Source organism: Grammomys surdaster, unplaced genomic scaffold (assembly GCF_004785775.1).
Source record: "Grammomys surdaster isolate TR1022 unplaced genomic scaffold, NIH_TR_1.0 363, whole genome shotgun sequence".
NCBI classification, from domain to species: Eukaryota; Metazoa; Chordata; class Mammalia; order Rodentia; family Muridae; genus Grammomys; species Grammomys surdaster.
Window position 1 is genome coordinate 11,113,397 of NW_021604782.1, and position 22,851 is coordinate 11,136,247.

At 49.3% G+C, this 22,851-nt stretch overlaps 1 protein-coding gene across 5 annotated transcripts; it reads left to right on the top strand.

Moving 5' to 3' along the window:
* Positions 1 to 22,074, top strand: Tmem268 (transmembrane protein 268). 5 transcript variants are annotated; one of them, XM_028780000.1, is made up of 10 exons: positions 1 to 148; positions 2,142 to 2,225; positions 3,675 to 3,866; positions 5,682 to 5,791; positions 8,148 to 8,255; positions 9,665 to 9,814; positions 14,142 to 14,252; positions 15,624 to 15,704; positions 16,056 to 16,235; positions 19,530 to 22,074. In XM_028780000.1, exons 3-10 carry the CDS (start codon positions 3,758 to 3,760, stop codon positions 19,707 to 19,709), a joined length of 1,029 nt encoding a protein of 342 aa, XP_028635833.1. In that variant the 5' UTR covers positions 1 to 148; positions 2,142 to 2,225; positions 3,675 to 3,757; the 3' UTR covers positions 19,710 to 22,074. The 5 variants fall into 5 exon arrangements, with proteins under 5 accessions (XP_028635833.1, XP_028635834.1, XP_028635835.1 ...); XM_028780001.1 differs by having other exon boundaries at positions 22 to 148; positions 2,142 to 2,269; XM_028780002.1 differs by having other exon boundaries at positions 22 to 48.
* The last annotated feature ends 777 nt before the right edge of the window (positions 22,075 to 22,851 follow it).

The window sequence follows — 22,851 nt, forward strand, 5'->3', positions numbered from 1 at the left end:
GCGTCCTCCGCTAAGGCTCGAGTGACCTCTTCCCGCCCCACGCGTCAGGTGTGGGATCTGCAGGGCAGGGCGGGTGATTTCTGGGGTGAAGGAACCCCAAGGCTAGAGGGCAGAGACCGGGGAGCCAGCTGTCCAAGGCCGAGGCCAGGTACGGTGGGAGACGCCGGGCCGCGCCGAGCCGGTTTTCTGTTTTGGCTCCCTCCGGGTTTGCTCCCTGACCTTGGATAGTCAGCTTTCTCTTCCGGGGCTTAATGTTCTCATCCTTGAAATGGGGCATTTGAACTCCTTGTCTAGCCAGGTTTTTCTGCCCTAAACTTTTGGGGGACTGCTGCTTCTCTGATGTGTTGGACTTGCAGTGTAATTAACGAAGCTGAGTTAGAAGAAGGAAAGCCGTTTTTTCTTTCCTTTCAGGATATGTTAGGCGCTCAGTTGTTGGTGAGGCTGGCAGGGACTGTGCAGAGATGGGACCTCTGGGGGCTTGAGTCTACACAGCCCGCGACTGGAAAATCTGGTTGCAACGCGGACTCCCAAAGGGACTGTCAGGAGTCTCGGCAGGCACTTGCTCCCTCTGTGCTTTGCTTACGGTTGTGTGAGGCTCCCTGACTTGTGTGCTGAAGACTGGAGCAGGGCTGAGGAGGTTATAAATGGTTAGCATTTGCTCCTGGGGTCCTGGCTGCACCCTCTAGGCCCTGTAGCCTCGGTGCTGGATGAGGATCTACATGGGGAGCCATGGACCCATCCTGACCTCTGGTTCGAGTCCATATAGTTCTGCATGGCTCCTTTCAGTCTCCACCTTGATGAAGCCTAGGAACACCTAGGCAGCCCAGGGAGTGTGTCCTCCACTGAAGTTGCTTCCCTTTGCTGCCTGGTTTCTTCGTCACCTCTCTGGCAGTTCTCTCTGAGTGTGTTTTCCCTAGTGGATGGTGATCCCTGCAGGGGAGGGCTGAGCAGAGACTTCATGTTGCATTCCTGGTTTTACAGTCCAGAGTCTGGCCCTAGAAGCTTCTCAGGGAATGTTTGGGGCGTAGGTTGACGACAGTTACCTTCTCTCAGTAATCAACCTTTTTTCCAAGTGCGGATCTTGTGAATGTGGAACCATAGGGCAATCCTAAGGTTCTGTTCTCGTCCCCTTTCCAGGAAATAGAGGCAGAGGGACGTCTAGTACCTTGCTCCAGGCCACCAGGTGGGAAGTGGTTGGGCTGGGCAGGTTACTTTTAGCGTCACACACAACCTCGGGCGTGTGACTGGAGTCTGCTGATTGGGTCTCCGTGGGCAGCTGAGGGGGCCTGATGCGGGTGCAGTGATTTCTGCCCCCAAACACAATGCTTCATTGTGGGATTTTTGCAACCAGTGAATCCTTCTGTGCAGCCCCGGGCTGAGCAACTCCAGCCTGTGTCAGCTCCTCCCGGCCTTTTCAACACTCCAGTGTTGTGAAGCATCACTGAGAGGGCCCGAGTCCTCTGCCTGGAGTACAGATGTCAAGGTCTGTCTTCCTTGTGGCCTAGTGGTTGATCAGAGGCAGCAGAGGGGCCCAGCCTTGTGGCTTTTGTGCCTCTTGGCTGTCTAGAAGGAGCAGGTGTGCTAAGGCAGGCTGGTAAGTACGCCTCACTGTGCTCTGCTACGACTTGGACTGAGGATGGTCCACGAGGAGACTCTGTCATCCCATTAGAAGTAACGCAGGCGGAGTGGACTGTTTTTCTAAATCATGCCTAGGAATCATGTTTTTTTCTGATCCACTCGAAGGTGATTTCATGAATTAGCTGGAAGGAAACCAGAGCAGGCCCAGAGGTTTGAGAGTGTGGGTGCTATGGGCTGAGACCCTGGAGCCACCTGCTAGAATCCTTCTCCAACACTTCAGCTGATAGGCACTCAGCTTTGGAGAGAGCATGTCTTGACCATGAAACAGGAAACCCATGTTGAGGAAAGGACGGAACCTGGGCTGTGGGCAGAGTACTGAACACCAGGGGAACACTGCCATTGTAGACGCTCCTGCCTCCTCCTCGGGGGATTTTTTATATGGGCACCTCAGGGTAGAACTTGGGGAACCATGTTTGTGCAGCAAGTGCTTTTACCTACAGAGCCATCCCCCTGACCCCATGTCCTTGTGTTCTGAACAGAGCCCCCACGTTTTCATTTTTCAGGGCACCCCACCCTTGTGCAGCTGCTCCCGATGAAGCCTGGAGATAAACAGTGAAGAGGCCAGAAGGCTCAGCTCCTCCCTGAAGGTCAATGGGCGGTGGGACTTGGGGACCAGTTTGGATTCAGGCAGGTGTGTGTCATCTGGATGCCTCCCACCTTCCCCAGAAGCAAATGAATGTTCTAGAGGACTGACCATCAGATGTCTAGAGGACTTTTTGCAGGACTGATGTGTCCTTCGTGGCATTTGATAGAACACATGTCACAGGTTGCAGCAGATTAGTGGCTCCGGAAGTCAACAAGGGAGCCTCCATAAGGAACATCCCCACTTTGGCTGATGAAAGTGGCTAAAGGTGATGCCTGCTGTGCCTCTGGACCACCGGATGCTGGCAGCATTGGCCATGCCTTCAGGATCCTGCAGAGCTAAATGCAAAGCCAGGGCTTGCCCTCCTTGTCATTTCTCAGATAAGAGTTTAACTGCCAATGTCTCCATGCTGGCTTTAGCCACCTGAAAGCCTCAGAGACCAAACCCTTGCCCCAGTCAAAGCAGCTGTCTGTAAATAGTCACACCAGGAGAAATTATCTATCTTTTTTAGAAGGCAAGGTTTTCCTGGTAGCCTACACCTGTCTGAAACTCACTAGGTAGCACAGGCTGGCATTAAACTTTTGATCCTATTGCCTCTGCCTCGTGCACTCCTCAGTGCTGGGATTATGAGCATATGTCAAGAGGCTGGACCGAGAGTATTTTGTTGTTGTTGTTTTGTTTTGACTTTGAGACAGGGTCTTACTGTGTAGCCCTGGCTGGCCTGGAGCTCACTATGTTGACCAAGCTGGTGAACTCACATAGATCTGCCTCTGCCTCTAGAGTACTGGCCTTGAAGGATTTAAAGAGCTAATACACATGGAGTGTGATATCTGTTCCCCATGGCCTTCCCGTGTACTGTTCATTGATTCTTGGTAGTGGGCCTGTGTGGAGAAGTCTGATAGATTTGAAGAAAACTATCTAAAGCTCTGAGGGTGAACAATGTATCCAAATTTACACAAGTACGAGGCTGTGGGGGCCAAAGGGTGAACCCTGAACATGGACCTTGCCTCTTTAGAGAACTGGAATGTAGCCAGACTGTCTGCTAGTTCTCCTCTTCATGGTTGTCAGGACTTTTTGCGTGTAATCTGTGTTTCCTGTTCCCTGGTTTCGGTTTGTACATCTTGCAGAGCCTTGTGGGGAGCTGTATATGTAAACAGGCCTTCCCATAACAAACATAATACCTGTCCTAGGCTTGTTTGCCTGGGCATCTCAGGAAGGAATGAGTGGCGCCTGGTATGACTGATCTGGAGAAGACCCTATGCTAGTAGGGGAATTCTCAGCAGAGGCCCAAGGAGGGTTTTTAGTTCCTTCTTCTCCTTCCGAGAAATTTCCTCAGTAAGATGGGAAAGTCAGCATTCAGACTCCTCATGGTTCTCCCTGGCCTTTAGCAACTCTGGCCTCAGGGAGGGCCAGGGAGCCTGGCTCAACTTCTTTCTTTTGTTGTTTTTCATAGGCAAGTGGAGGTGAGACTCTGCCCCAGCATGAACTGCACTCCCAGAAACAGGAAGTAGAAGCTAGAGCAGCTGTCTGTCTGCTATGGCTTGTGAGCCTCCCACAGATCCTGGAGGGGCAGCTGGTCCCCTGCCCACCTCTACCCTGGGCTGCAACACCCTGCCTCAGGGGAACCCTCCTGGCTGGGGACAAGGTAAGGCTCCCACCCTTTCCTTCTCACTGAGTGCCGTTCTGTGCTGGACTCAACACTTTGTAACTGGGCTCCCTATGTAGCTGGTTGACTTTGGCATTCAGCTTGAGGCCACTCTATCATTTCTACCGGTGTTTTGGACATTGTCTCTTCTTCTTGCTTGCTCTATCCCTACCCTCAAGTCAACCAGGTAAACTTTTCTGCTTTCTGGAGGCTCGGCTGCTGTTCCCTTGTGAACAACATCCACCTCTTAAGACTCTCGGAGCAAGCGCATAGTGAGGGTCCAGCTCTTGATTGTGGATCTCATTAGCTGCCGTTTTTCCTTTCTGTCCACCCTCTTTCGTTTGGTAGTCTTTAGCCAGTCTTATATTTTTATCTAGGTATGGGAGGGTAAAAGGCTTAATAGTGTTGTCTTATCAGGACTTTTGAGTTCTAACCAACTTCCAAATTATGACCTCACTGGGGCTAGTAATTCACTTGCTTGAGGTGACATCCAGACTGTCATCTGTGTGGTCCACAGTCTCCTGTGGTGGCTGTGACCATCTGTAGGAAAGGAAACAGTTGGCCTTCCAAGTTTACCTTGTTAGTAAAAGACTGGGTCACAGTTTATCCCTCAAGAGCTGACCTGTGTTTATTCTGTGTACCACACTCCTTTCAGAAAGAGAGAGGAGAGGCCAAAATTGAAAGCTCTTTTGGACAGGACCTAGACTTTATGGAATGGATGGAATCCTTAAGATTGTAGGTGCACTCCCCTCCTGGCCCAAGGTATGAGAAGGAAGACTGTCAAGGTTGAGGATCAGAGCCCTGTCATTTTCATTTGTTCTGTGTGTCAAGCATATGCAAGGCACTCAGCCAGCTCAGGCAACCCGGTGATGAAGAGACCAGCGTGGAAGTATGGCCCAAATTAAAGCTTGATGAAGTAATTGAACAATTGCACACACACATGCTCATTCTTGATGTGTGCAAAGGAGGCACCAGGGGCCAAGGTTAGTGTCTGAGTGCTGGAGAGCTCTACATGGATGCAGAAGATGTTTGACAGTTAGCACAGGCCTGAAAGCCGCTGTAGCATCCGTGCAATTCTGCAGTCAGAAGTCTACCTCTGCTCTCCCTGAGCTCACAATGGAGGCAATAGAGGGCCATGCTCCTGTCTGGGAGCTCTAGACAAGGCTCCTTCCCCTTCCCAGTGGTACAGACTACACACAGTACTTAGCTTGTGGCCAGAGCTAGCAAAGGTGGAGCCATCTCAATGCCCTGCCTCCTTTTAAGGACCGTTTTGGTTCCATCAGCCTCAGTGGGTGATTCAGGCTGTTGTCCCTGTTGAGGCCAGCTGATCTGTGCCCTGCTTGTTCCTCTTTACCCTGGCCAGCAGCATAGTGTAGGGATGAAGGAGTGGCCATCTAGGGGCTGATGTTTCATGACATCTATTTAAGTCTGATACTTGGCATTTTGCTGAAATTTAAATTATTCAGCTGAACTTCGAGTTCAGAGCTTGATTAAACATCTGCCTCACCAGGCCCCTAATGGAGTTGGTTGCTCAGCCTCTGTTTACATATGCCTTGTGACATTGGGCTCAGGGCTACCCATTCTTTGTGGGATGCCTTTCTGTCCTGGGAAGTTATAAATTACATTGTTAATCTGTGTGGGTCTTAGTTCTGCTTCTTGGGGGCTCCCCAGTCAAACTAAGTCCTTAGGGATTAGGACCAGCTACCATGTCCCTCATCATGAGGAGGTGCTCCCAGCCTAAGGTCAATGCCTTTGGTTCTGAACTCCTGCAGAGGTGTTCTTGTGTAGCCCACTGATGCTGTGGTCTGCTTGCAGAGCTACAGAATGGCCAGGTCCTCACAGTCCTCCGGGTCGACAATACCTGTGCACCCATCTCCTTTGACCTGGGAGCTGCAGAAGAGCAACTGCAGGCCTGGGGCATTCAGGTGAGTGCTGGCTGACTGAGTCTATGTTCTTCTGTCTATCCACCTGTCCATCTGTCCACCCATCAATCTCTTCACAAACATTTCCTTAACTCTTACGCTCTGACCATGGCCTGGTGCATAGGAAATATATTAGAAATATCCTTTCTTTCCAGTATGTTAACTCAGAATGTATGTGTTTGGGGGTGGCCACTCTGTCTAGGCCCTGAGCTGGCTAAACTGTGCAGGGGTGAGCAGGACCCAGTGCTAGTGCTCGTACTGCCCAGAAGGAGCCAGACATAGGTCAGGTAAGCAAGATCAGCCAGACGTGGATGCCACAGTATAGGGCCATACGCAGCACTGGTGGCATAGGAGGATGTATTGAACTTTCCCGTGGTGTGTGGTCACAAAAACTTCATGGAAGACTAGACCTTGACAGGGTTGTTGAGGGATGAATTCAAGTATGCTGGGTGGGAGGAAGGCATTGGAGAGAACAGCGTTTGTGAAGGTTCATGGAACTTACCACATAATGGATATGGTACCTTCAAACAGTGAACCCAGGACTAAACTCCACAGACCCACTGTGTGGATATTGGATCCAGGCTTGTTGCTCAATGCCTGTGCAACTTCAGGCAGGAGACTTAACTTCTCTGTGCTTCATTTTTGTCTGCAAGAGAAGGTAGTGTTCATGCCAGTTCTGTAGGGCTTCTATCAGGATTACATGTGTGATACCAAGGAGCATTTGCAGATGTTCTGGGACACAGCAGGCTCTCAGTGAACCACAGCACTTACTATTGGTGTGGAGAGCAATGGCATGGCTCTTTCCCCAGCACCCTTGAGATCTTCCCTGGCCTAGCCAGTAAATCACAGGCAGGGCCACAAGCAGCTCAGTATAGCCCAAAGCTTTCCGAGTTTAACATGCTGCAGAAAGAAGACTTTCCAGAGAGCATTGAGCCTCCCTGCTCCAGACAAGCTGGCTTTGCCCCACCTCCTTCTCTCTTCTCTACCTGCTTTCTTTCTTCCCTTCCTTTCTTGTGTGGTGTATGAATGTGTATGTATTATATGTACATGCCTATACATGTGGAGGTTGATGTGTCTTCCTGGTTTGTTCTCCAGCTTGCTTATTGGCATAGGGGTCTGTCACTGAACATGGAGTTTGCTGGTCTACCTACATTGGCTGCCAGGCATTTCCCCAAAGCACCTAGCTAACATGGATGCTAGGAATCCAAGCTTAAGTCCTCTTGCTTGGGCAGCAGGTTCACACACTGAACCTTCTCCTGAAACCCCACATCTTTCTTACATTATTGTCTTGAGATTAGTGAAGCGCTCATGCATCTATTGTTATATGTTCTTAGATGACATTTTTCTGCTTTGGGGAATTGTATTTTTGATGATGATTGTTATCATGTGTATGTTGGTGTGTGTGTTTGTGTGTTTGTGTGTTTGTGTGTATGTGTGTATGTGTGTGTGTGTGTGTGTTCCAGGTTTCGTGTGTGGAATGCAGAAGACAACTCTGTGGAGTCTGTTCTTCCCCTCTACCTTTCTCTGGATTCCGAGGAATGACGATGGATCATCAGGCTCACATCACTGGCAAGCTCCTTTACCCCCAAGTCCCTGAGGTGTCCCATGTCGGGATGGAATTCTTAAGTGGCTTGCCTTTGGTGGCTCCTGGTCTATAGGGCTGGTGTGTTCTTCTGACATTCTAGTTTGGAAAGGAAGGTCTGTGCCCTCAGTGCTTGGGACTCTGTGCAGAGTGTCAGATGGGGGGCAATGACAGTGGGCTGAGTGTGAGCAGAGTGTCAGATGGGGGCAATGACAGTGGGCCAAGTGTGAGCAGAGTGTCAGATGGGGGCAATGACAGTGGGCCGAGTGTGAGCGGAGTGTCAGATGGCAGCACTGACAGAAGGCCAAGTACCTGGTGCACTTTCTGCTTTTCTCTCTCCTGAGGTCCCCTGAGCACTGAAAATGCACCCTGCTCGATGGGGCATATACCCCTAATTTTGTAGAAGAGGAACCAAGGTTCAGGGCAGGGATAACTTGGCCCAAGTCACTCAGTACTTGAATGACATGAGCAGAGATTGGTTCAGGGCCTGTGTCTTGCCCAAGGTTGTCCCATGCTTGTCGGAAGGTTCTAAGAGTCAGACTGTATGGTTCCTCTGCGGGTTGCCCTGGTTTTCAGGTTGTCACTTTCCTACAGTTAGACCTATCCTAGGATTTTCAGTCTATGCCTCTGAGCTGCTTCTTCTGCCCTTTAAGGTGCCTCAAATATGCCTTCTCCTCCTCCTATGGTCAGTACTGTGAACTTGGAACGCTTGTTGCAGGAAGGAGGTAGAGAGTGGTTGTCCTGTAACTGATGATGGCTTTATCCTGCATGGCATAGGTCCCTGCTGAGCAGTACAGGAACTTGGCTGAGAGTGCTCTCTTGGAACCTCAAGTGAGGAGGTACATCATCTACAACTCCAGGCCCATGAGGCTGGCCTTTGCTGTGGTAAGTGGTAAAGTGGCCCGCATTGCCTCCCCTTGGCCTCAGGCACGCCAAATTCAGCAGTGTGTCCTGAGGCATTATAAGGGAATGAGGAACCCAGTTGCCTGGGCAAGCCTAGTACCAAAGACATGGATTTGGTGTGGGAGGGGTTAGTAGAGGATGGGATTGGGAATCATAGAGTTCCAGACTCCCGACTCAGTTGGCCAAAACTTTTCTCTCTGGGATTTGGTTTTTCTTTGTTCACAGATAGATATTTCCTGTATTCATAGTATGCATACACACAAATGTATGCATGTAGCTGTGGGTGTACATGCTTGGAAACATATACGAATGCCTACACATCCACATACAGAAACACGAGCATCTGTGGCCAAGCAGTGTGTGAACCTAGGTTATCCAGCTTCTGCTGCTGAACCCTTAACCTCTCTGATCTCTGGCTTCTGTGTTTATGGTCACATGGCCTAGCTGACCCCACCTCCCACCTTTCAGGAGAAGGGGAAGAAGGAGTTAGTTTTTAACAACTCCCTAAAAAGTGCCAGGCTATGAAATGTTACCCTGTTAGCCCTGGAACAGCCCTGAGAAGTAGCCATGGTTATTCTCAGTTTACAAGCAGGTAAACTGAGGCTTATAGAGGTGCCACAGCTTATTCTAAGCCATACTCCAAGGCAAGGATTACTGTGGGGTTTAGACACAGAATTCTTTCGAGAGTGTCCTGCCCTTTTGTGTTTCATTTGACATTGGGGTGAGGAGGGTTTAGGAGTGATGAACCTTGTTATCAAACTTGAGGGCTCACAACCTTTACCCCAAGTCAGGTTCAGCCATCTTCAGTAGGCCAACTAAAAGAGCCAATTAAAAGTGGAGTGCAGAAAAGGGAGATTTAGTCAATGTGGCCACATGAGAAAGAGCCACAAAGAGGTTCAGGTTCAGTAAACACTTCAGTGGTCCTGGAGGGAGAGCAAAGTTTTAACACACATCCCAGGAAGGCCATGCACATCTAAGCACGCAGATCAAGATATGGCCCGCCCACCACCTGCCCTTCATTCTCTGGGCTTCAGTCTCACCCCGTAGTTTGACAAGTTGTTAGAGCCGTGCGACATTTCCCATCATGAGGTTCCTAGCAGAATTTCCATTTCTTTGGAGTCCGTAGTTTCAGCAACTTGATAATCAAATTGAGAGACGTGAGTGTCTCTCTTGAATATCTTCATTTCTGCCAGGTCTGTTACAACCTGTTGTCAAGAATCACTTAATAAGCAGTGAGTAGGAGCCATCCCAGGGTTGTCATGTTTTCCTCTAGGCCCCTGGGAGGCTGTTTGACCCCAGCAGTGGCAAGGATATCCAACGGGGTGCCCATGAGTGGAGCTATGATCCCTGACAGCTCCATGCCTTCTAAGAGGTGTCCTTGTCTTCTACAGGTATTCTACGTGTTGGTGTGGGCCAACATCTACTCCACCAGCCAGATGTTTGCCCTGGGCAACCAGTGGGCAGGCATGCTGCTTGCGACCCTGGCCGCTGTCAGCCTGACCCTGGTCCTTGTGCTGGTCTTTGAGAGGCAGCAGAGGAAGGTGAGGTGTCTGGAGCCCTGTCTGTTCCCTCCATAGGGCTGGGTGGTCTGATCCTTTGTTCTAACTCAGCAGCTCCTTCAGCTACCCTCATGGCTGCATACCCATAACAACAGAAACTTGTGAAGCTAAATCCTCTGTTGTACATTTTCTGCTCTTTTACACACACACACAGACACACACAGACACACAGACACATAGACACACACACACCCTTTCCGTAAGTGCAAAGATTACTGGCTTGTGCCCCCAACTGTTTCTCCCTTCCTCTCCCTTCTCCTTTCTTCCCCTGTTCCCCTGAAAGGTTACTTTGTCTTCCTTTAGTGCTTTCAGTTCACTATCTGATGGCCTTGTGGCTTTGGCTGCTTGCTCACTGGGGCGATTTTGTGTGGTGTACAAAGCCACTTACCCCTTGGCCAAGGAGCAAAGGCTCCTTGTTCTTTTCTTTATTTCCTTACCCAGTCACTGCATATTTTTGCTGTTGGTGTGTTTTTTTTTTTCCACCCCCTGGCTGCCAGCTTCTTTAAGAGCAGTTCCGAGTAGCCAGCATTCCTGCTAGGATTCTAGCTAGCTGAGCTCGCTCATATACCTCCCTGGACCTGAACAATAATTTGTGATTGGCAGGGAGAGAAGGTTACAGCCCACTTCCCTGTAGTACGGGGGCTGGAGATGAGGCTTGGGGAGGTGGTGTTGTTTTTTCTCCAGGGGTTGGTAGGTACATCACCCTCAACCAGGCCTCAGTTAACTCCCAGTAGCCACCTGAGAGGTAGACAGTATGCTTAGAGAGTTATGGAGCTTGTCCTAGATCTCATTATAGGGGAAGAGCCAAGGTTCAGAGCCACGCTCTGATCCCTGGTCACCTTTAGAGAGGAGATCCCTGCCTCCCAGCTCACTGTTCCACTAATTCACAGGCTAGTGTCTGAGTATGCCTGTGCTATGCGTCAAAACTTTTGACGGACAGTAGATTGTCAGAAGTTTTCCATGGTAACGCCTTGTGACTCTGGCCAGAGGCCTTTACAGATAAGGAGCAGCAGGGCTTCAGAAAGGTTTTGGGAGCAGCCCCGGCTCACTGCTGCTAAGGGACTAGGTTAGAACTCAAAGTATGACTGCTTAGATTCCAAGTAACCTTGGCGCCTAGTGTGTGGCATCTAGTGCTGCTGTTATGAATATACACTTTTTTTTTTTTTTTTTGGTTTTTTCGAGACAGGGTTTCTCTGTGTAGCCCTGGCTGTCCTGGAACTCACTCTGTAGACCAGGCTAGCCTCGAACTTTCGAACTCAGAAATCCGCCTGCCTCTGCCTTCCAAGTGCTGGGATTAAAGGCGTGCGCCACCACCGCCCGGCATGAATATACACTTATTTCCTTAAAATTCTGTGGTTAGGAGTCCAGTGTGATTGTCCCTGGGACAGAAATTGGAAGGCCTCCTGGGGGTGTATTTGCTTCTCGACCTCTTCCAGCTCCACTTTAAGGATCCCCCGTGCCTATGTGGCTTCGCTGGGGTATGGCAAGGCCCTGTGTCTCTCCCTCGTCTAAGGTCAGCTGAGGAGCTTCTGCTCTGCTCCACTGTGCTGGTTAACGGTGCATGCACAGGCTCTGGGAAGGGGTTGGATATCTTGTAGACTATCGTTTTGCCTAGCTCAGGATGCAGTCTTTGGGTACTTGAAGAAGCACCTCTTCCCTGCATTCCGAAACCCTGAACCACTGCTTGCTGTTCTGAAGTCCTTAGCAGGTGCCCCGCTTCTGCCTGGCTTGGCTTCATGTTGCCAAATTCCATTTCATGCCTATGTTCACAGGGACAAATTGGGACTTTATGGCTTAATCATTTCTGAAAGGATCTTTGTTGGGCTTTGGTTCGAGTCTGACAAGACAATGCTCCCCCTGGGCTCTGTTCAGGCCTTTGTAACCCCTGTGCTTGGTCTGTAAAAATAAATTGAGCCTCTGGCTCCTGCTGGGAGATACTTCTTTTGAGAAGAGGAGAAAGCAAGCCATCAAGCTCAAGAGGAAGAAGTGAGGAGAACTGGCAGTTCTGTCACAATCATGACTCTCGCAGTCCAGGGGTGCCTGCTGGCTGTCTGGCCTCCTTTTCACCCCTTCTGCTCTTACACGGCTATACTTGTGGAGCCAGGGAGTGCCAGGTAAGGTGCTAGACACAGCTCACAGAGAAGGACCTGCTCTCTGCTCATGGGTGCAGCCAAGGCCTCAGGTGCAGAGCCCGGAAATGTCTCTAGGCTCTTGGGTCACTCAAAACCCTGCCAGGGCCCTATCTTGTGGGGTCCTAGGAACCTGCTTTGTGCTTAGGGCCTGAAGCCGCCTGTGATTTGTTAGCTCTGCAACCCTGGGCAAGGAGAGTTGCATCACTTCTGGACCTCAGTTTCCTCATCTGAAAATAGCTTGATAAGTCTGGCTCTCTCATAGGGCAATTGTGAGGATTAAAGGACTGTTTTATGTGGGAAACACTCACAGTCATACTTGGCATAGCGTAAATGCTCAGTAAGTTGTAATTGTTACTGTTGTTGATTTCGTTTGTCAGTGAGAATAGTTCAGAGAGGTTCAGGAACTAACCTCGGCCACACAGCTGCCCTCAGCTCTTCCTTTAGATCTCAACTCACAGTCTCAAGCCTCTGAGATTTCTCTCTTTGTCACAGGGTGTTTAACTCTTTTGTAGATCAGACTGGCCTCAAACTCAGATCCACCTGCCTTTGCTTCCTGAGTGCTGGGATTAATGGTTCACCCCTGGCTTCAGGGTTCCTTATCAGTATCCTACAGATCTGTCCCTCCTGATCACGCTCCTCACAGGATTAGTAAGCCTGCACCACTTAGCACCTATAAGAGCCTCAAGATCTCCTGCTCTCTCCATGCTCTTTTTACCCTCACGTGGTGAGGGATTAGCCTTTCTCAAGAACAAGAAGGAGAGTGATGCAAGAGCAGAGACTGCCCCAAGCCCATCCACCCAGAGTGCAACACATAGTACAACACATGACATGCCCTTGTGTGTGGCCAAGGTGACATAGTGGAAAATATGACATTTCAGTCCAGGTTCCCTGTCATAGTGACACTTCTGGCCAGCATGTATGGAGTGTCCACCCCTCAGTGGTCCGCAAGCAGTGGCTCATTTTGGCATTATTAAGGTCCCTAAGTCAAGGGAGTTTCCAACTCTGGTTTAAGATGAGGATGTGGAGGCATAGGTGTCATGAGACCTGTCTAGGGTGACTCGGGCAGTGGGGTCAGGATCAGGGTCAGAAACTGAACTCTCAGTGAGTGACTTTCTGACCAGATGAGCAAGACCGACCAGAGTGTGAGTCAGAGCCAGTGGATGCATTCCAGTGCACCATGACCGCTTGTGAAGCCCAACTCTAGACCCCTGTGTGCAGCAGAGTTAAAAGGACATGCTGGAGAATTCTAGATCGATTTCCTTACCTTGTCCATGTCTAGTGATCTTTTTCCATGCCCAGGTAGGCCAGAGGACACGCCCTTGGCCTATAGAGTTTTTTTGTGGGCCAATTGTGTGCTGGGAACCTTGACCTTCTTTCAGTGAGTGCCAGTATTATCTGTCTTCGTGTGACCCTACGAAAGAGCCTCTGCACATTTCCAGTTTTTCTTTGAAGCCTGCTGCTTTGGGGAGCCCTTGGCTCTGAATGGTCCCATAGTTGCCTTTGAAGGCCTTTTGAAGGTCTCTTCTTCAGGCCATCACACTGGTTCCTGTCACAGCTTTCCTTTCCCCTCTCTGGTCTCTGTAGCATCTGCAGCAGACTTGACATTAGCACTCTGGGCGGGAGCAGAAGACAGTGGCTTCTCTGAGGGCCGAATGCTGTGCTGGGAGCTTTAGAAGTGGACCTACTAGCACATGGCTTTGTAGAGCATGCCTCACTCATGGCTTGCTGAAGACTGAGGCCAGGGGACCTTAAAGTTGAGTTCCTGTCTCAAAAAAGAGAAAGGAAAAAAAAAGTAGGTGACACAGAATAGACCGTTTGTCCCTTGCCTTCCCTCAAATATCCACTACATTATGATTTTGTCCTAGCCCTGGGCTAAAGACTTCCTTCACAGCTCAGTGAGCTCTCTCCTCACTGAGGCAGGGGTGCACTTTATTTTTTCCTAATCTACAACCTAAGACAGCAAGACTGTGGAGAGGCACAGGCACTACAGCCAGGAAGCAGCAGGGCGGGGCTTCGGCTTAACTTCTCTCACACTGAATTTGCTGTAGGGAAAAGAGACTTGTCTTGAGCTTGAAGGTTGGTGTGTGTCCTCTGGGAGAGGGACAGCTGTGATGTTCAAGGCTGAGGAACTCCTTGGCATCTTGGAGTCAGCCTTGGGCCTGGCACTTGTCTTTTAGGCTAACACTAACACAGACCTGAGGCTGGTGGCCGCCAATGGAGCCCTTCTGAGACACCGAGTGCTGCTGGGTGTGACAGACACAGTGGAGGGATGCCAGAGTGTGATCCAGGTACCGTGTCTCAGAGTGACCTCTCCTGCTGGCCTGCTTGCAGGTGGCCTTGTGTTCTCCTGACCTGCATTGTGGGGTCCAGTGTCTGCTGCGCTTCTGTGAGTGGCTCTCTCTCCCCTTCCCTGTTTCGTGTCTCCCTGAGGATTCCTTCGCTGTGCTGAATCCCGAGGTTGGGCACTGTAGAAATCAAAGTCCCCATGCAGTATAAGCTTGCACACCCATAGGATGACAGGCGCACAGTGACTTTAAAGGGACAGTGAGAGCTCATGGTAGCCCGGGGCTGCACTGAATGACGTGGTAGGAGAAATGAGCCCGGAGAGGTTGGTGTGATGCTAAGGCCTCGCATGTCTGGCTCAGTAGTTCTCTCTCTCCTTAAAGCAGTTGGGGGATCTTAACGTAGGACATCATTCATGGGTCATGGCTGAGGATGGATTTGATCCTGGCTGCCTCTGCTCAGTGCTTCAGTGCTAAGTACTCAGTGCAGTTGAGTGTCTTAGTCAAGGTGAGATTTCACCTTGTTTCTGGCATTGCAGGGGTACACATTCTTAGTCTACAACTGAAGATAGCAAGGCTTAGGGAAGGAACACAATCTACATAGCCAGCAAGCAGAGCTGGGATATAGCTCAGGCTATGCCTCCTTGGCATGCATGTGCCGCACTGGTCATAGCTCTGCTTCAGGGAAACCCATGGATGCCCCGTGTGTGCCTGCACTGGGTAACTACAAGCTGTGTCTTCTACACATCTGGCAGATGCTTGCTGAGAGCATCCGTATGGCCTAGTAAGGATAAGCTGCTGAGGCTGAGGTGGAAGGAGGGGTTGCGGGTATGGACCAGGATGTCTTTCTTACCTGCGTTCTTCCACTGAGAACACTTGTATCAACAACCTTGAACCTAGCACTGGTTGACGGAGGTATCCTTTGTGAGGATTTTTCTTCTTTGTATATTTGGGTTTCAGACATACTAGTACCCATACTACTGAGGATGAAGGTGCTATCCCTCTGCCTCAATGGACGTGTGATGGCCAAGGGGGCTTGGAGTCTGTCTGGGATGCTCTGTGGGAGGTGGGTAGTTTGACAAACCTAGCTAGTTTGTCCATGGTTGGAGATACTCTGAATTTGCTTGCAAAGCATTTTTCTGGGTTGACCATGTGGCTTAGTGGTAGTGTGCCCACCTGGCATTCTATTCTGAGTTTGATTTCCAGTACCACCAATTTTTCCCCTGCCAGCCATACAGATGAGCTGTAGTCACACTGTTCCTACCGGACAGCAGGTGTGTCATGTGGTTGGTTATCAAAAGGGTGGATGAAGACTGAGGGGAGATTGGGGACAGACTCGGGGTTAGAAGCTCAAGGTCAGGCCACTTCTTTCCACAGCTCTGGTTTGTCTACTTCGACCTGGAGAACTGTGTGCAGTTTTTGTCTGATCATGTTCAAGAAATGAAGAGGAGCCAAGAGGTAAGATGGCCGCCAGCTCCTTTCCTAGGGTCAGCCATTTCCTGGGATCTCAACTTCCTGAGGTCAGGATTGTGGTGGTACCCTGCTCCTGGCAGGCCAGAGCCTGTGGCTTCAGGCGGGATTTGCCCCCACACTTGTTCACGGCAGCCCCTATAGTCACTCAGATTCCAGGTTGTGATGATCAAATGTAAGCACGGAGGCAGAGACCTTCAGCGGTTGCCTAGGACCCTGCTCCTATGGGGCAGAGTGTGATCTTATTGGTGTGCTCACTGAGGTCAGTGTCTAGCTCTCTGTTTGGTCAAAGCCTACCAGACTTAAAGCATGCATGTGGCCCCTTTGTTTCCTTTGTAGTCCTTGCTGAGGAGCCGATTAAGCCAGCTATGTGTTGTCATGGAGACAGGAGTAAGCCCTGTGGTGGAAGGGCCTGAGGACTTGGAGGATGCTCCCCTCCTGCCCAGCACTTCTGGTCCTCAAGAGAGACCACTCACCCAGACTGAACTCTATCAGCTTGTTCCGGAGGCTGAGCCAGAGGTAATGGGGCTGTGGTAGTCACTTAGGTCCTGCCTTGTGGGCCCCCATGTGGTCATGGTCCAGTGATGGCTCAGGTTTTAGGCCCTGGGGTTATAGCTTCTCTGAGTTGCTAGAGACCTTTCAAATCTTATAGGTCAAGGCTATCTTTTCTTTTTTTCTTTTTCTTCTTCCTTTTTTTTGTTGTCATTGTTCACTCCAACACTTTCTTTGTTTTTTTTTTTTTTTTAATTCTGACACTTTCTTTTTTGAGACAGAGTTTTGTTATGTAGCCCAGAGGGTGAACTCATAAACCTCCCAGCTGCCAGGATGGCAGGCTTCATCTTTATACTAGTACTTTAAAACATAGTTAAGGGAATTAGTTTTTCAGACTTCTGGTTGCATTTTTAATACCTTGGCCATTCTTTTTGATAGCTACACTGTAAGGATTGTTGCATGTTGATGAGCTATAACCTATCATCAATTTGGATGAATACTGAACCTTTAAATGTCTATTTCTGGATATGGTTACACATGCCTATAATGTCAACACTCATGAGCTGGAAGTAGAATTGCAGGTCTAAGGCCAGTCTGGACTACACAGGGAGACCGTGTCTCAAATTAAAAACGATCCTGTTGATCAATTAGCAATTACACGTTCATGTACTCATTTGACTATCAAACAGTGTTCATGCATCCATGCATTCATGCATCCATCCATCCATCCATGCATCCATCCATCCATCCATCCATCCATCCATCCCCCACACACCCACTTACTTAATCCTTGTCACCATTTGGATCTATGTGAATACTTTCAGTTCTGGCTTCTCTAGCCCCACAGCCCCTGCCAGGTTCTGCTCTTGGGCTGTGTGTGGTGTCTGGGTCCTTGCTGGCAGACCTGTATACTATGAGGACAGAACCATTCAGTAGGAGTGACCTCAGGTGACATTTGGAGCTTTAAGGATCCTTTGTATTTTCCTTCCATTCCAAGGATTTAGAGAACCAAGGTCCAGCCCAGCCTAGGCTTCCTCTTTTGCCTTGATGGGAGTCTGGGGCTTCACACTAAGGGTATTTAAGAGAAAAAAATGATGGCTGTATCAGTCTCTTCACGTTTTCTTAGAGCATTAAAGACTGATAAGGCCACATGCTTTATTCAAGCAGCTGTGTGTCTGGCTTGACATGCAATACTCCATTTAATATGAACTTTTCAAATTATTCTTTCCAGTTTGCCCAAACCCATAGAAATACAATTTCTCATCAAGTGTGTGTGTGTGCACATGCATGCTTGTTTTGAAAGTAGCTTATCGGTTAGCTAGAGAAAATATAACCTCTACCCAAACCTCAGTGTGGGCAGCTAGATCATCTGTGTCTGGAAACGACCAGTCTGTGACAGATGCAGAGTCAGAACAACCTCTCACATTTTTACGGATTTGTATCTTGTAAAGCATCCTTCAGCATGTCCCTGAGGTCTGCTTCACCTTTTCTTCTTCGATGGGGAGAGGGAGACTTGCCAGAACAAAGGAGAAGACAGGAGAGTTGAGTGCAGAAGCCTCCTCCGTGGTCTCAGTACAGCAGCTGGACTGGTTGGACTGTAGGGCATTGTATTATTGATCTGGGACTATATTGATGCAGCCAGTCTGGGTTAGTGAAAGGTACATCATTTGCATTTTCAATATCCTCTAGCCTAACATAAAAGACAACTTAAGAAAAGCCAGTCCTAGGGAGCCATTCAGAATTAACTGCTTCCTGTCCAGGACCAAGTTAGGAACTTTCTTTAGTTTTTGTTTCTGTGTTGTTTTGAGGTAGAGCCTCACTCTGTACTCCAAGCAGGCCTTGAGCTCAGTCTGAAGTCCAGGCTGACTTTGAATTCATAGCAACCTGTCGGTCTTAGCCTCCAAATGCCAAGATTTTAGGAGTGAGCCTGGCTTCTGGTACGTACGACTGCTGATGGATCCAGTGATGTTTACTGAGGGAGACTAAGAGCTTTTGCTCCTGCAGCCTCACCCACCTCTCCACAGTACATGTCACCAGTGATGACAGTCCCTCAGCCAGCAGGGACTTGCCCAGTGAGCAAGGGGTGGAGGAGCTAGGATTCCTTTGTGCCCTTGAGCTCAGCACCTGTTTTTAATTACCTGCTCTGCACACACAGCCTCTTGGGAACCCACACCGTCTTACTGCATTTAGGTGGAGACAAGTGAGGGGTTTAAGCCTCTTCTCTGCATTCCCAGTTGGTTGGCCAGTGAGTGAAACTTCAGACTACTTGTGTTAAGAGAATGCATGGCATCCAATTTCAAGATTTTTCTTGATGCTTTGATTCTCCGTGTCTGTTGTGTGCTGTATGACTTTCATCACCATCCATCTTTCGCGTGCTTCCTCTGCTGGACCCAAATTCATTTCACACCGACCGCTCCTCTGCCCACTCTCCTCTGCCTTCGCTCTAACCTGGGACCACTGCCTCCTTCATGTGCAGTACTTTATTTTATCTATCTATCTATCTATCTATCTATCTATCTATCTATCTATTTATTTATTTTCATAAGCAAACTCTTTTTTTAAAGATTATTTTTATTTATATAAGTACAGTCTAGTTATCTTCAGACACACCAGAAGAGGGCATCAATCTCATTACAGATGGTTGTGAGCCACCATGTGGTTGCTGGGAATTGAACTCAGGACCTCTGGAAGAGCAGTCAGTGCTCTTAACTGCTGAGTCATCTCTCCAGCCCATAAGCAAACTCTTAATATATCTGGTAGAAAGATGTCTCTGTCTATCAGGCACCATGTATGACCTGAAGGTCTCCTATCATGGGACACTTTCCCCCATCTGGCCCCAATTTGTGATTTTCTTGAAGTGAGTTGATCTGACCTCATGGACCTTACTGACTCACGACCTTTTGAAAGTACAGAGAGGGTGTAGGTGGTGTGGGAATGGTACTTCTCCCACACCCCATGGTTGCAGATCTTCTGGGGGCATACCAACATTCCTGGCGTTTGGAATGGAACGAGGGCATCAGGCATGCTAAGTGCATGGTTTGCTTCTGAGCAGAACTCTTAGTCTTTGTGTGCCTTGTGAGTGAGGGCCCTTGGGGATGATGGAGCCCAGGCTGCAGCAGCTCCCAGCCAGTGAGTTTCAGAGTTGGGGTTCTAGACCAGGCTGCATTTTCTAAGAGCCCCAGGTACTGGTCTGGCTTGGTCTTCCTATTGAACCTCCTTCTTGGGCCTAGGATAGGATGATGGTTTGGGCTTCTCATGTGCCTAAGTTCCTGCCTACAGGGCTCATGCTGCTTTCTCCTCCCCCCTCCCCACCTCTCGCAGGAGATGGCCCGGCAGCTACTAGCAGTGTTTGGTGGCTACTACACCCGGCTCCTGGTGACCTCTCAGCTCCCTCAGCCAATGGGAAGACGACACATGGACTCTGCAAGGATCCCATGCCCCTGCCAGCTCATAGAAGTACACATTCTGGGCACAGGATGTTGCCCATTCCTGGTCAGGTGACCTAGGGATGAAGATGCTCATCTTCCTCTAAGACTGAGAAGTGGGGGAGGAGTCAGGAGCCCAGCATGGCCAACAGTGAGCTCAGATGAGGTCAGCATTTGGGGACACTTTGGCAAGTGTCAGTCATGTAGGCCTTGTGGTCATCAAGTGCACACCAGATGCCTTCTTGGCATCATATGCTTGGCCTTGCTGAGTCCGGTGGCTGAGCTGGAGTTACCTGGGCTTGGCGGCTTGGATGAAGGATCTTTTCAGTTGTCTGCAAAGCCCCAGGGACCTGCGGCAGACTCCACAGGGCAAGTCCCGGACCCTTGGTGTCAGAAAGTGAGACTGAGGCTCAGAGAGAGAGGATGCTGCTCTTTCAGCATTGCCTCAGGCTGCCGATGTCACAGGCCTACCTGTTTTCAGTGTGAGGGAAGAGTCTCAGAAGGGTGAGCTAGCCTGTGAGTTAGTACCATCTGGGATTGTTGTCTGCTAGCACCTGGGTTATAGAGGACCAGAGTTGGAGGACAGCAAGGAGAAGGAGACAAAAGGCCAGTGACCATCAACAGGGCACTGGAAAAGAAGATCCTGTTGGACTCAGACTGTCTTTGCATGGCAACATACTGGCTTGAGATTGTGTTTCTGTCTTGCCGAGCAGCAGTGGTGTTTTCTGACACTAACATTGTTCTGGAATGAAGTATGATCAGACACTCTGGGCTTGTGTGAAGAACTCAGAGACTTTCCCAAAGTTTGATGACTGTCCACAGCCCTATGCCCAAAGCCCTGGTCTGGTGTGAAGGTCCTACTCCAAGAACCAGCCTTTGTGGTTTTTGTCCCCCACAAATCATCATTATAAGTTGGAACTCTTCCTTGAACTGACATATGTACTCATTCCTGTTAGACTCTTATTCATCCCGCAAAACCCCACTTTCCATGTCCTTCATGCTGTCCTCTGCCTCATTGAAATTCCTGATGGATTGTTCCCCTTATGGATGTTTTATGTTATTCCATGTTTCTCCTGTACATATCCCTTTTTCTATCAAGACTGTAAACTCCTCAAGGTCCAACATTGTACCCATCTTCCTTTTGTGGATGACCGGGACTTGCTTAGAAAAAAAAAATCTGAAAAGTCCCATGGATTGGTTGCCTTACCCTCTCCACCGTTTGTGGCACATGCTTCTGGCAAACATGGTTGAATGATAAGACCCAGGTCATGATGGACTGGAGGTCTGTTCTGGAGCTGTGTTACTTTGTGCACCCTCCATTTGTCCCTCTCTACAGGCTGGATGATCTTGGTCGTTTCCAGCTTGTGCTGTTTGTTAGTCTCTCCTCCGTGCACCAAGTGCTCCCCTGACCCCAAGCTGAGGTGTCATTGGAGGGAGCCTTCAGAGGGAGCACTGGCCTCCCTAAGCTGGTAACCTGGATTCTCATTGCCCACCTGCCATCTCCAGGGCTGTGTGACCACGGCTGAGTGCACTGCTTCTCAGTGTGTCCACTGACTCCTGTATAGAGTGATGCAGTGGACCGGAACACACCACTCAGGAGATTTTCTAGGTGAGACATGTCCTACCTCTTTGCGTTCTCTGTGTCCAAGATGGAGGAGTCCCCCAGCCATGAGCCGGGGCAGCTTTGCTCCGTGGAATCATTCACCGTCTTTTGAGCCAGTCACTGTGAAGTTGATCAAAGGAAGCCTGTGCTTGTCCTCTGGTCACAGAGCTCTTGAACATAATGGTGGAAAATAAAACTGTTTAGTGAATGGAGCAGCTTGCTTATGGAGGGTTGGTATGGTCCTTCCACATCTTCCCTGTCTGCTGGATGGGACTTATGGGGTGAGCCCACAGTGGACCTTTCTTTGTGTGTGCCTCAGTTTCCTCCTCTGTAAATCCTTGTGTCTGCTTTACAAAGTTGCCATGAGAATAAACTATCCAGCTTTTTTTGTAAATTATGTTTAAATCATATCCCTGTGCACGTGAGTTCTGGGAATTAAACTCAGGTCGTCTGTAAGAATGGTTCATGTTTATACTTCTGAGCCATCTTTATAGCCCAGTACTCCTAGGTTCTATACCCATCAGAGACAGGAGGCATGGGCACACCGCCATGCAGGTAGGAACATTCAAAGCCATGTAATACCTGCCATCTTATATCTGTCCCATCAGTCACCAGGGAGGAGAGCACATGCCTGGCAGATGTTTCAAACTGAATGGAAACAACCTTCAGTGCTTGTACCAAGTCACAAGCTGGAGAGGGACTCAGTAACCTGTTGCGGTCTGTCTTCTTGCTGTCTGGTGTACAATAGGTGCCCATATGTGTTTTGACTCTTGCCTCATGCTCAATTATTCCAGCACCTCAGGGGTCTGTATGCAAATAAAGATTTGTCAAATCTCAAGTTCAGTAAGGGACCATGTTGTGGTGAAGGGAGGCTGGGAGCAAGCTGGTGACCTTGGGTCAGATGCGAGCCTTCTATGTGCCTCTCACTTCCTCATCTGTCAGGACAGATGTTGTGTAATGAGGGGACTGATGGAGACATTGTCACAGAACCCACCAGGCCTGTTTGTTCCCTGGTGTGTCCCTCTGAGGATTCAGCCACTGAGAGGCTTTATTTCACCGCGGTGTAGTGTTGGGGCTCAAAGTCAGGCCTCTTGCATGTAAGAACACTGAGCACATGCTGTCTCTGAGCCCCATCCTGGCCCTCAGTGATGCCTCTTTTCCTTTTAGTAGCTGCCAGATGGCTTTTCTACACGAACACAAACACCCGTTATTAACAGGTTGTTTAAATCTGTCATTAATGATTTTTGGTTAGTTTGTTCTGCCTGTGACCGGTGAGAGGAAACTCTGGCCATGACTTGTAGATTTTTGCATTTATTTTATTTCTAAATATTTCTTTAAAGTTAGGGTCTCATTTAACTGAGAGGGGGTCTCACACTGTCTGCATAGCTGAGGATGACCTTGAATTCCCAATCATGCCACAACCTTCCAAATGCCAGGATTATCTGTGTGAGCAGTGCTGGAGTGGAACTCTGGGTCTTCTGCACGCTAGGCAAACACCCTACCTACCACCTGAGCTACCGTCCCAGCCCTCTTGACTTCTGACAACATTGTGTGTTTGTGAGTGTACACATGGATGTGATGGGGTGCATGTGCCTGCACACATGAGAGTCAAAGT

Excerpts from the sequence above, each read along its gene's own strand:
- Tmem268 (XM_028780000.1), top strand. The coding sequence starts at position 3,758 with ATGGCTTGTGAGCCTCCCACAGATCCTGGAGGGGCAGCTGGTCCCCTG. Across the intron at positions 9,815-14,141 it reads TTGAGAGGCAGCAGAGGAAG|GCTAACACTAACACAGACCT; the intron begins GTGAGGTGTCTG and ends CTTGTCTTTTAG. Across the intron at positions 15,705-16,055 it reads AAATGAAGAGGAGCCAAGAG|TCCTTGCTGAGGAGCCGATT; the intron begins GTAAGATGGCCG and ends TTTCCTTTGTAG.